Below are 12,733 nucleotides of genomic sequence, written 5' to 3'. Positions count from 1 at the left end.
AGGGAAAAAAATCTGGTTCTTCCAAGAGAAATATATGGACCGATGTACAGATTGAGCAGTATTGAGAAAGCATGTGCTGTCTAGGGTCAGAGGTCACACGTTCCTGGACTCCGGATTGCGTCATTAGACGTTTGCATATTGGATTGTTTATAATTATTATTATTTAAAAATATGGAACTGGCACTGCAAGGATGGAAACTCTTTAAAGGGAAAGAACATAAACAATCTCCATTTAGACACTTTGGACTTTGAATAGAGCTCTTTTTGAACCATTTAACTGAGATGACATTTATTTGAACAAATTCATGAATTAGAGGGGATGATATCTAAGGTGATGCAATCCAAGTTGATGCAATCCAAGTTGATGCAATCCAAGTTGATGCAATCTAAGGTGATGCAATCTAAGGTGATGCAATCCAAGTTGATGCAATCTAAGGTGATGCAATCCAAGTTGATGCAATCCAAGTTGATGCAATCCAAGTTGATGCAATCTAAGGTGATGCAATCCAAGTTGATGCAATCCAAGTTGATGCAATCTAAGGTGATGCAATCCAAGTTGATGCAATCCAAGTTGATGCAATCCAAGTTGATGCAATCTAAGGTGATGCAATCCAAGTTGATGCAATCTAAGGTGATGCAATCCAAGTTGATGCAATCCAAGTTGATGCAATCTAAGGTGATGCAATCTAAGGTGATGCAATCCAAGTTGATGCAATCCAAGTTGATGCAATCTAAGGTGATGCAATCCAAGTTGATGCAATCCAAGTTGATGCAATCTAAGATGATGCAATCCAAGTTGATGCAATCCAAGTTGATGCAATCTAAGTTGATGTAATCCAAGTTGATGCAATCTAAGGTGATGCAATCCAAGTTGATGCAATCTAAGTTGATGCAATCCAAGTTGATGCAATCCAAGTTGAATCAATCCAAGGTGATGCAATCCAAGTTGATGCTATCTAAGGTGATGCAATCCAAGTTGATGCAATCCAAGTTGATGCAATCTAAGTTGATGTAATCCAAGTTGATGCAATCTAAGGTGATGCAATCCAAGTTGATGCAATCTAAGTTGATGTAATCCAAGTTGATGCAATCTAAGTTGATGCAATCCAAGTTGATGCAATCCAAGTTGAATCAATCCAAGGTGATGCTATCTAAGGTGATGCAATCCAAGTTGATGCAATCCAAGTTGATGCAATCTAAGTTGATGTAATCCAAGTTGATGCAATCTAAGGTGATGCAATCCAAGTTGATGCAATCTAAGTTGATGTAATCCAAGTTGATGCAATCTAAGTTGATGCAATCCAAGTTGATGCAATCCAAGTTGAATCAATCCAAGGTGATGCTATCTAAGGTGATGCAATCAAACTTAACTTGGCAGCATTTCAGGCCTCCTGGCAATCGTAATTCCACATATACTGGCTTCAATTATTGCTAAAGAATTGAAACACATCTGCATCTACATGGTGCAAGACGACATAGACGTCTTCACACATCTGCAAGACGACATAGACGTCTTCACACATCTGCAAGACGACATAGACGTCTTCACACATCTACAAGACGACATAGACGTCTTCACATATCTACAAGACGACATAGACGTCTTCACACATCTACACAGCTGCACCATGCTTGAATAATCAAAGATGATTAAACTTTTCACACACACAAATAATAAATAAATAACAAAATTCCTTTTTCTTTTCCACTCTAAAAAAATGATTTGTTTGAAGATCATCTAAGATTAATGTTTACATGTATCTTATATAATCATCTCGCATGCACTGTTCAGTTGATGTGGATGAAAGGAGCACTGCCTCTTTTCTAATAGTGCTCAGCGCCCAGAGCTGATGACGTATTTCTCCTTCTGCTTGGATGCACGCGCGAATTATTGTTTGCACTTGTGAAAAGATTTTGTAAAATTGTTGTTTCATTGTTGGTACGTGAACCTTCATGTCGTGTTGTAGAATTGATGACTTGAAGTGCTCAGGAAGAACAAATCAACAACTGTCTGTGAGACCACAAGCTGCCTAATAACTTATTAACTACAGACGTCAATAAACAGAAGGATGGGTATCTCATCCACACCTCACATAGGGCTGAAAACAAGCATGCTAATGACGTCATTAAACTATGCGCTTTTACTAAAGGCGTTACCAAGAGGCATATAATTACGTCATTAAAATGTGAGTTTCACTAAACGCAATGCCAAGTGTCATGTTCCGTAATGGTAGAAACCGGTAACGTTTATCTGTGTTTAACTCCTGCTCCCATGACGCTTCGGATATGTGAAACATCATGCAGTCAGAACAGATATGGGGCGGGGGCGTGACATTAATAGGGGGCCACAAAAAAACACGAAGGGATGGTGGCAGATTGAAGGAAGATAATCAGTCGAGGGGAGGGATGCAACTATTGCGGGGATAAAAATAGAAGGAGATAATAATTCCAGAAATGAAAATGTTGGTGTGCATATAAGGGTAGGGGAGAGACCTATTCTGATTCCTTCTACAAATGTTTCGTTATTGTTACTGGGTGAAATCATGTTCAATTAAGCAGTGTCGTAGGTCTCCGATAGGACTTGAGTAGCTCATAGGTCATCGTGTCTTCTAGTCATTTGAAATTATTTAATTATGAATGTACTAAGCTTTTTTTTTTTTCATTTTTCATCTTAACTATAGACTAAAGACCAAGTTTCATATTTCAAACTAATGATCTGAAGCTAATAATAGCTCATGATATACAAGGGAAATAACAATTTATGAAAACAAATTAGTGTAATGATGCCTCCAGTGTAGATACGAGCGCCCAAATTTAACTCAGTGTGCATGCACAGACTCGTGTCTATTTTCAGACGAGCCTCTAGACTTTGTCAGAGGTGGGGGGATGAAGAAGATGGGCGGGGGCAGGGCACGTGCAGAGATTGTGAGAGTAGTATGGGCTCACTTAGGTCAGATGAAGTGAAGAGCTCACCTACATCTTCTTGGATGTTAAAACTAGGCCAAACTCCTAACGCAGTTCTTTCCATGTCCCTCTAGGGGGCCCCTGCAGAGGGGCGGGGTGGCCAGTATTCCCATGTCTCAATAGACTGTTTTATTTCTTGATCAGAATTATCGCGCACCATGCTCACTTCTCGGCTTCTAATTTTATTGGGAGGAAGGGGGGGGGGCAGCAGATTACCCGAGATTCCTGTCCCACACGGCGCCCGAGCCATCGCCTTGATTCCACGAAATGTCACTTGCTCGTGTTGTAGGTCCAAATGTCACCCTCGAGTTATGACATTCAAAGGTCTAACTCGTTCAAGATGTCATAAATGATGAAAGGTGGAAACGCTTCTTTACACCTTGCAAACTCCGCGCACCGCCCCCTTCTCTTTTTTCTTTCCCACCCCTCTCTCTCTCATCACCACACGCGCATGCAACTTAAGCAAGGGCTACCTCAGAAATACTCTAAGTCACTTTCTTGCGCCTGTCCTTTTGGTGCGCATGTGGGGAGGATCAAGGAGGAGCGGGGTTTTTTTTTGGGGGGGGGGGGGGCGAGGCGTGAGTGGGGAGCTGGATGGTAAAATATTATGTTTATACGCAAAGTTGGATGAGTGGAAGCGTCCAGACCAAGAGTACAAAGCATTCTCGTGCCAGAATTTACCAAAAAGTGAAAAAGAAAAAAAAAAGAAAAGAAAAGAGAAACTTTTAGAAAAAGGGAAAAGGGGAGATAAGGTAAGCCTCTAACGAGGGACTCAAGGGAGAAAACTCGAAGTGTAGATGTTGAATGGTTCAAGACGTTCTTTGTGAACAACCCCTAACACTCTCCAACGTGGAATAAAAAAAAAGATAAAACATGATAACAAAGGAAGTTTATGTTTACGTCGACGGCCCCTATGGGTTCGTTGTTTGGTAAGCATTTCAGGTCAAATGGCAGGTTTTTGTACATTTAAAGATTGCTGCAGCCATATTCAAAGCAGGACTACTGAAAATACGCTTTCATTATCGACCCTGATGGATGCTACTAAAATGCTACTAAGTACCATTGCATGTGTAGAGAAGAAAGAAGGGCTCGCTAACCTTTGTCAAATCCGTCACGCCGTTTCTCACAAATATTGCACAATGTGATGGAGGCATTCTCATGGATATTTGTAGAAATTTAAAGATCTCCCTTGTGGGTTTGGCCTCAGGTTTCGCTACGGCAGATGGGAATCTGGATCTAACTCAGGTAACCGTGATCACGAAAAACGGATGTGATTAAATTATAATCTATTTGAAGGCTGACCAATGGTTTTTTGAAAAGGACTTAAGAGTTTCCTAATCCTGGCCTCATGGAGCTTTGTAAAATACACGTGAGCAATGAATCTGACAGGTGTAGTGCGTATGCATGTACCACTAACAAACATCACAGCCCGTTCCATATAAATTTGGATTTTAAACATTAGTATAAATATTATACAAACAATATGTATTCTTTGGGGTTTTTTTTTTAAACAAAATATTTTTTTTCTGACAATTGTTCGTAGCTACACCAAAAACAAAACAAAAACACGATTAGTTTAAATTTGAATCTGTTCAATAAAAAGTTATCTCTCCATAACTTAATACATTATTTTTTACTCTTCAACTCACTAACTCACTTCAGTTAGAATTTTTTTTTGAAAATGTTGATGAATTAGCAAAAATGTGCAAGTTAAACAGGGTATCTACCAAAAACCAGAAAAATGGCAAGGGGTCTATGAGACAAAAAAGTTTGGGAACCACTGATTGAAATCTTACGTCGGTTGGCAGCAATGTCTTGATGAAGAAGTGTCCGCTTGTAGTTGTAGCATGATCGGAATATGTAAATACCGGTACAGCTCCGGATTTATGACAGTACGTTTACCATGTGCGGGGGCGCGGTGGTCGAATGGTTAAACACTTGGCTTCCGAATCTGAGGTCCTGGGTTCGAATCTTGGTGAAGATTGAGATTTTAATTTTCGAGATTTTGAGGGCGCCCCTGAGTCCACCCAACTCTAATGGGTACCTGACTTTAGTTGGGGAAAGTAAAGGCGGTTGGTCGTTGTGCTGACCACAAAACACCCTGCTCATTAACTGTAGGACGAGAAACAGATGACCTTAGTATCATCTGCCCCATAGATCGCATGGTCTGAAAGGGGAAACTGTACTAACTTATTTTACCAAGGGACCTTACCCTTCAAAAACTCATACATAGACACTTTTTTTAAAACACTAAAATATGGATATTAAATTAAGAAATAAAAAAAGGAACATAGAGGGCATTATATTAAATTTCTTTATTATAAAAATATAGCATGCTTTTAGAGATAAGTATTTTTATTCATTAGTGGATATTTATTAAACCTTTCCTAAGAGTGAGGTACCTCCACATACCGGCCCTGTATGTATGTTTATGTATTTGTATTTCTTTGCTTTTGAAAGAGTACACATACATTGAACATATGAATGTAAAAACAGATGAAGTCCCACCGTACGTATTGTACAACATATCGTCACTACCTGTACACGCCTGCCTCAGTGTACATAGTTTGTAACACTTCACGTCTGCAATGAAAATTGATGGTACACGGTTACGTCCTAATAGCTTTTTAAACTTAATTAATTTAATTTCCAAAATCTCAGGCTCTGCACAAAATTTTAAACGGTCTTTACATTATTTTAATTAGCATTTTTTTTAGTTCTTGATGTAGTGGTTGGCGATTGTGACTTGTCTACAAATGTTGTTAATAGTTTTTTCTTCATTTACAAGAATAAATAAAAATAAATAAATAAAAACTAGAAAGATTTAATTCATTAACTGCTAACTTAATTTAATACATCTCAGGTCTACACTGCGTGATATATAAGTAATGAAACTTCCTGGCAATGAAGAATCCTAAGACTCAGAAAGACACAAAGATAAAGGCACATTCCTCGTTCCAAATGCTAGGACAAATTTGTACAATGCTCCTTCTTCCCTAGTGCTATTAGATCTTGGAATGGATTGCCTTAGCTAGCCAGGAAAACCAGTGACTTGGCAATATGCATGACTAAAGGCATGACGCGTTAGACGTAATCATCTTCTGTTTTGAAGTCACGTCTGTATTAGAGAAGAACATGTACAGAATAGTTCATTTCCCACAAAAGAAAGAAGCGAGAGACCTCAAATTCTCGAACGGTGCCCCAGATGTTGAAATACACACCCGCTAGGGTGGGGAATGGGGTGTGTGTTCAGATTTGAAAACCCTCCGGGCCCCAACTTGAGGGTCCGCAAATGAATGTCCGAAATGTGTGTTTTACATTAAATTTTAAATATTACGCCATTATGTCAGGATGTTGAATGTCAAAATGCAGGAGCTCATGAAGAGGTCAAGTCCCCTGGCCCACCAAATCCCTAGTTAGACCAATGATATTATAATGGGAGTATTCTGAAATGAACAAAACCCTTGGTTGAAACATTTGTTAGGTGAATAGGAGACTGCTATCCGTGAAAACGTATGCCGATGGGTTTATCTTTTTTTATATAAGCGTTTGTTATTTATTTAGTTCATTGAACTTTATGTCTTCTGCTCCTTGTTAGTATGTTTGCTATATATATATATATATATATATAGGTTATGCTATTAAGTATACAAGAGTAATGTCCCTTGTTGACTGTTGTTACCTTGAATGATGTCCTTAATAAACAACTGATTTGTCAGTTAGAAACTAGAATAAGAGTTATGTGTTTAATCGCTTAATGATATTAACACTCCTTCAACCAATCAGATAATTTAGTCCAAACCTCCCGCTGGACGACGGAGAGCGGGCACCGAGTGAGCCCATGACGCCTGAACGACAGTACAGCGCACATACCCCAAGAGCAGGGGCTGCCGTCCATATGTGTTGAAGATGATGTGATGAAATGATAATCTAGTTGACAGAGTGGCCATCGGAGAACAACCAGGACCTGGGAGAAATCCTTCGATGGCCTTAAATTTATTTTGGACTCTCTACAAAGGTTGCTCGCACCCAACTCCTGATCACGCCTATGAATATAGATATGATGTAAAAACTGAACACATAAAGGGCATAGAAGGACACTCTTCACAAACATTTCATTTTGTAAGCTTCTATTTTAAACTAAGTCAATAAAGACTGCTTGAACAATACTTTCACTGTCTGCTGATAAGCTGAAACTTGAATTCCCACAGTGCCCTAGTACTTTTGATCGAGCTTCCCAAAACATACGATAGCTTTAACTTTAAATGTTTAATATTTTCAAATTTAATATTTTAAAAAAATCTTTTTAATTAGCACCTAGAGTTCCATTCACATTTGCTTTACATCAAGGAGGGATTGTTGACGCTCATTGGGGCGTAGTAATTCCTACCACGACCTATTTTGCCAAATCTTCCTTCTGTTAGTTCATTGTACTCGCTCTTCCTGTGAACACACAGACATATACACACAGATCACTTCTGACGTCATGGGAATTTCAAATCTAAACACGTCTGTATTGTCCCAAGTAGAACGTCTTGTAAAGAAATGGGACGGATGGACGTTTGCAAGACAGAACAAAGGAGAGAATTATAATGCCAGGCTCAGTGCAAGTTTAGATGCACTTGATATAAAGTGTAGCAAGCGATCATGTTGCATCATCTTCTAGTGCCCGATATAGGTCAAGAGAAGCCCTAGGTAAATTTGAACCTTTTTTTTTTATTGGGCAAGATTCCAATTAAAAAATCGATTCCACCCTTTGACACGAGTTCTACTACGAGGGTCGAGAAAGAGTCTCAAACTGTGACTTGAAACATTCAAAATAAGTTCTTGTCATATTAAATAGAAGTCTAAGACAAATAGGTCTACTCTAAGACAAGTAGGTCTACTCTAAGACAAGTAGGTCTACTCTAAGACAAGTAGGTCTACTCTAAGACAAGTAGGTCTACTCTAAGACAAGTAGGTCTACTCTAAGACAAGTAGATCTACTCTAAGACAAGTAGGTCTACTCTAAGACAAGTAGGTCTACTCTAAGATAAGAAGATCTACTCTAAGACAAGTAGGTCTACTCTAAGATAAGAAGATCTACTCTAAGACAAGTAGGTCTACTCTAAGACAAGTAGGTCTACTCTAAGACAAGTAGGTCTACTCTAAGACAAGTAGGTCTACTCTAAGATAAGTAGGTCTACTCTAAGACAAGTAGGTCTACTCTAAGATAAGTAGGTCTACTCTAAGACAAGTAGGTCTACTCTAAGATAAGTAGGTCTACTCTAAGACAAGAGTTGGATATTAATATTTTACGTTTGAATTATTTTCGGAGACACATTTTTGTTCACATTCGATCTACTCAGTAACTGTAACATGAATTGTAACTGATTAAGGATGTTAGAATCTTTTACAAAAATCAATACAAATGATAGACCCGGTGGAGCAGTGTATACAATAAAAGATCATATTTTAACAAGAATAAGAAGTTTTCTGTGATCTGTGATCAGTCCAGGGACGTAACTGCTACATCCATGCTGACTTGTGACAAGACAACTCTATCCTAGCAGTGTCAGAGTTATGACCTTCTTGAAGATGTTCGTTTAGCTTGAAGAACTACAAGCAAAATGTAAAAAAAAAATCATACAAAAATAAATTAAAAATAAAGCTTTTCTAAAGGGGAAGAACTCTGTCCTTAAAACTATATCTACCAATAATGTACAAGCTATTCCGTTTTTCGAAATCAAACAAAATAATTAATTATCAATGATTACTTGGCTAATTGAGTGTTTTAGTTTATTGAATCACTCTTTGCTAGGCACAACAAAAATTTGTTTTAAGTGCAACCTGATCGGAGAATGCAAGAGGGAGAAGTAGCGCTATCAATTATTTAAGAGGACTAAACCCAACATATTTCGCCTTATCTGTGAATGCTGAAGTATTAGTTTCCCTTGTTACAATTAAACAAAATAATGAATTACCAGTTATTAATTTTCTAATTGGTTACTTTAAAAAAAATTGATCTATGTCTTTTCTATGTCAATGAATGATTGTTCTTTATCCGAGAATGGCTGTGGGAAAAACAACCGTGTACACACTTTTTACCAGACAGACAGACAGACAGAGCGAGTTGATAGAAGCTTTGTAATAAATAGCTAGTTCTTTGGTGTATCCGGTGTACAGAAAAGAGGAAGTGCTGATTAGCGATATAATTGTGTGTGCTGTAGCACAAATTAATTTTTATTAGTTGGCAACAGCGATCTTTTAATATAGCGTCCTTGATATTGTTTGGAATCAAAAATGTATCGGGAAAATCCCATATAATAAAATGAACATGAATAGTTTACATGAGTATACATGGGATATAAGTAAATGAATTAGAACTATGAAGAAGTTTTGCTCCCATAGTTGTTTTAGAATCGTCGATGACAGCTTTTGACGTCATCACAGCTGCCAACTCTAGCTCAATACTTCCAAACAATTGGAAACGCCAATCTCCTAAAAACTCTTTTTCCAGGGGAAAACAGGGGAAGGGGGGTGTTATGAACTATACATTCACTGTTCCAGGTAGTACAAGGGAAGGGGGGTGTTATGAACTATACATTCACTGTTCCAGGTAGTACAAGGGAAGGGGGGTGTTATGAACTATACATTCACTGTTGCAGGTAGTACAAGGGAAGGGGGGTGTTATGAACTATACATTCACTGTTGCAGGTAGTACAAGGGAAGGGGGGTGTTATGAACTATACATTCACTGTTGCAGGTAGTACAAGGGAAGGGGGGTGTTATGAACTATACATTCACTGTTGCAGGTAGTACAAGGGAAGGGGGGTGTTATGAACTATACATTCACTGTTCCAGGTAGTACAAGGGAAGGGGGGTGTTATGAACTATACATTCACTGTTGCAGGTAGTACAAGGGAAGGGGGGTGTTATGAACTATACATTCACTGTTGCAGGTAGTACAAGGGAAGGGGGGTGTTATGAACTATACATTCACTGTTGCAGGTAGTACAAGGGAAGGGGGGTGTTATGAACTATACATTCACTGTTCCAGGTAGTACAAGGGAAGGGGGGTGTTATGAACTATACATTCACTGTTCCAGGTAGTACAAGGGAAGGGGGGTGTTATGAACTATACATTCACTGTTCCAGGTAGTACAAGGGAAGGGGGGTGTTATGAACTATACATTCACTGTTGCAGGTAGTACAAGGGAAGGGGGGTGTTATGAACTATACATTCACTGTTCCAGGTAGTACAAGGGAAGGGGGGTGTTATGAACTATACATTCACTGTTCCAGGTAGTACAAGGGAAGGGGGGTGTTATGAACTATACATTCACTGTTGCAGGTAGTACAAGGGAAGGGGGGTGTTATGAACTATACATTCACTGTTGCAGGTAGTACAAGGGAAGGGGGGTGTTATGAACTATACATTCACTGTTGCAGGTAGTACAAGGGAAGGGGGGTGTTATGAACTATACATTCACTGTTGCAGGTAGTACAAGGGAAGGGGGGTGTTATGAACTATACATTCACTGTTCCAGGTAGTACAAGGGAAGGGGGGTGTTATGAACTATACATTCACTGTTCCAGGTAGTACAAGGGAAGAGATTATTGGCCAAGTTCACTGACTTTCACAGAAGGGGATCTTCAAGGGGAACAAAGTTGCATCATTTCACGGGGCCCTATCAAGCAGGCCCAGGCCTATCGAGGCAATTAAACCTTTTTTTTTATATTTGCCTTGGGCAAAGAATGTTTTTGTCAATATCATGACATCGAATATCCAATAGGATCTTTTGCCTTTTTTTTTTTTTTTTTTTACCTTTGTAGGCTACTAATAGTTGTATATAGAGTCACTCATATTGACTACAAAGCTGTCTCGGTTACTAACATGTTTATATAGGACCATTCAACTAAACTGCACCAAGGATCTTAAACCAATCCCAACTGTACATTATAGGTTACTGTCGTGTCTTCCCCACTTTTAAGCTATCTTGGGGCGGGGCGGGGATGGAGAGTACCGTTCATTCACTGCAATATCTCATGATTGCAGGGTCTATCTCCCGTTAGTTTAGTACAGTTCTCATTCAAGCAAAACTAATTATTTACGACTAATTGAGTAACTAATTTGTTGTTGTTGTCATCATCAATGAATATTTGTGCAAAGTTTCAACTTGATCCGAGAATGAAAAGTGGCAGAAACACGGCGTAGAAGATTTTGACTAGACTGACAGACAGACTGACGGAATAAGTTGATTTAAGCTTGGTTTGAAAAAAAAGCCACTTATTTTTGTGTGTTATCAGATTGGAAAATTTGGCATACATTACACGAGGCAAAACCAAACTGTAAGGATCTAATGACCTTATCTTGGTCATGGCATACATGCCAGAGAAATCTCCAGGAGCAGACGTGACCGAAAAGCAATGTCTCAATATTAGCGGCCTCTTTGTCCGTGTGTCCGTTCCCTCCAGACGCCATCAGATGGCAGACTAGGCCAGGCAAAGTGCAGATGTCAAGGATACTCCTTGAAAAGGTTAAGCGAATACATTATCCTGCCATATGTCTGATGGATTAGTGCACTTCTGTTTAACATCACATCACACAAAATAAAAAAAGTACCAGGCCGTTTTTAATAGTGCTATTATTTAGGCGAGATTTTTACTAAGCAGTGGGAGCGGGGATGTCTCATTATTTGTAAATTTTGAATCCAATGATTCACTTAGATCTTGATATAAAATAAAAATGATATAATAATACACACGTTTGCAAGCAGAAAAAAAAGAGTTTGAAATTTTGTCTCATTTCCATACAGTCGTAAGAGTTCCATTTCAGATACACGCAAACATTCACTTTAAATGGTTTCAATGTGTGTGCATATTTCAAGATTCTTGCTAATTAAAATAAAATAATAACGGAGCTTGGTGCCCCAGTGTGTCAGCCGTACTTTAAACATTAGCTTACAAAGACATTGATAGATCATAGACAAAGTTCATGTTCCACAAAATGTCTTTTTTTTATGTGTAAAAAAAGAAACAGTTTGTGTATTTGATTCTCAGGATATCGCAGTACTTCTATGGCTGTGCATAGGAATGTTTGTCTTTTATAACATAAGAAACTATTATAACTAGTCAAACTAGCTCCAACATTCTTAAAGGATGCGGGGGGGGGGGGGGTAAAACTCGGTAAGGGGTGGGGTGGACACAACATGTAGTTTTTTTTTTTTATTTCGTCCTTGCTCCTGACATCTCTTCCACCTCCCTCCTCCCCCACCCCCGACATGACACAGTTAGTAGGTCCCCAGACGACATGACAGTGAGACATTAATAGCTAAATTGATCATTTTATCTTGATGTCAAAGCAAATCATTAGGGAATGTTTTCTTATCTCAACAGCCAAATGTTGGACGGAATGGGGGGACAAGGTGACGGTCTGATAGTCTGCTGATAAGTCAGTTTGTACAATACAAATAGTGCTGATAAGTCAAATTCTTTATTCAAAAATAAAAAACAAAAATTTAGAAATAGGTGACTTTCTAGTACGAAAGAACTGTGTCTAGGCCTACATCTGATCACACAATCACACGTATGTGATTTCGTAGCCTTGAAATGTAAAATTTGAAAGAATACATAAATAGTTTGCTAAATTTCTATTATAACCCCAAAACTGAGACAAAGTCACACACGAATCGCTTCTTTCAAGTGACGTATGAACTTGGAACGGGTTGTCGGAACCAGAGAATCGATAAGATTCCTATGATGACCTGAATCACCTGATATCAATTTG

The 12,733-nt window shown here is 38.7% G+C and overlaps 1 protein-coding gene across 1 annotated transcript; it reads right to left on the bottom strand.

Annotated features, from left to right (window-relative positions):
- Positions 1-303: 303 nt before the first annotated feature.
- Positions 304-3,028, bottom strand: LOC129925077 (keratin-associated protein 12-1-like). The gene is made up of 2 exons (XM_056023427.1): positions 2,947-3,028; positions 304-881 (listed from the first exon to the last, which is right to left on the bottom strand). The coding sequence occupies exons 1-2, from the start codon at positions 3,026-3,028 to the stop codon at positions 304-306; spliced, it is 660 nt and encodes a 219-aa protein (XP_055879402.1).
- Between the last annotated feature and the right edge of the window lie 9,705 nt (positions 3,029-12,733).

This window comes from Biomphalaria glabrata, chromosome 3 (genome assembly GCF_947242115.1).
Source record: "Biomphalaria glabrata chromosome 3, xgBioGlab47.1, whole genome shotgun sequence".
Taxonomy (NCBI): Eukaryota; Metazoa; Mollusca; class Gastropoda; family Planorbidae; genus Biomphalaria; species Biomphalaria glabrata.
Note: the sequence above shows the minus strand (reverse complement) of the source record. Positions and strands in the feature narration are given on the sequence as shown.

Coding starts and splice junctions, on each gene's coding strand:
- LOC129925077 (XM_056023427.1), bottom strand. CDS start 3,028: ATGGAAAGAACTGCGTTAGGAGTTTGGCCTAGTTTTAACATCCAAGAA. Junction 882..2,946: donor CTTCACTTCATCTGACCTAA/GTGAGCCCATAC, acceptor GCATCAACTTAG/ATTGCATCAACTTGGATTGC.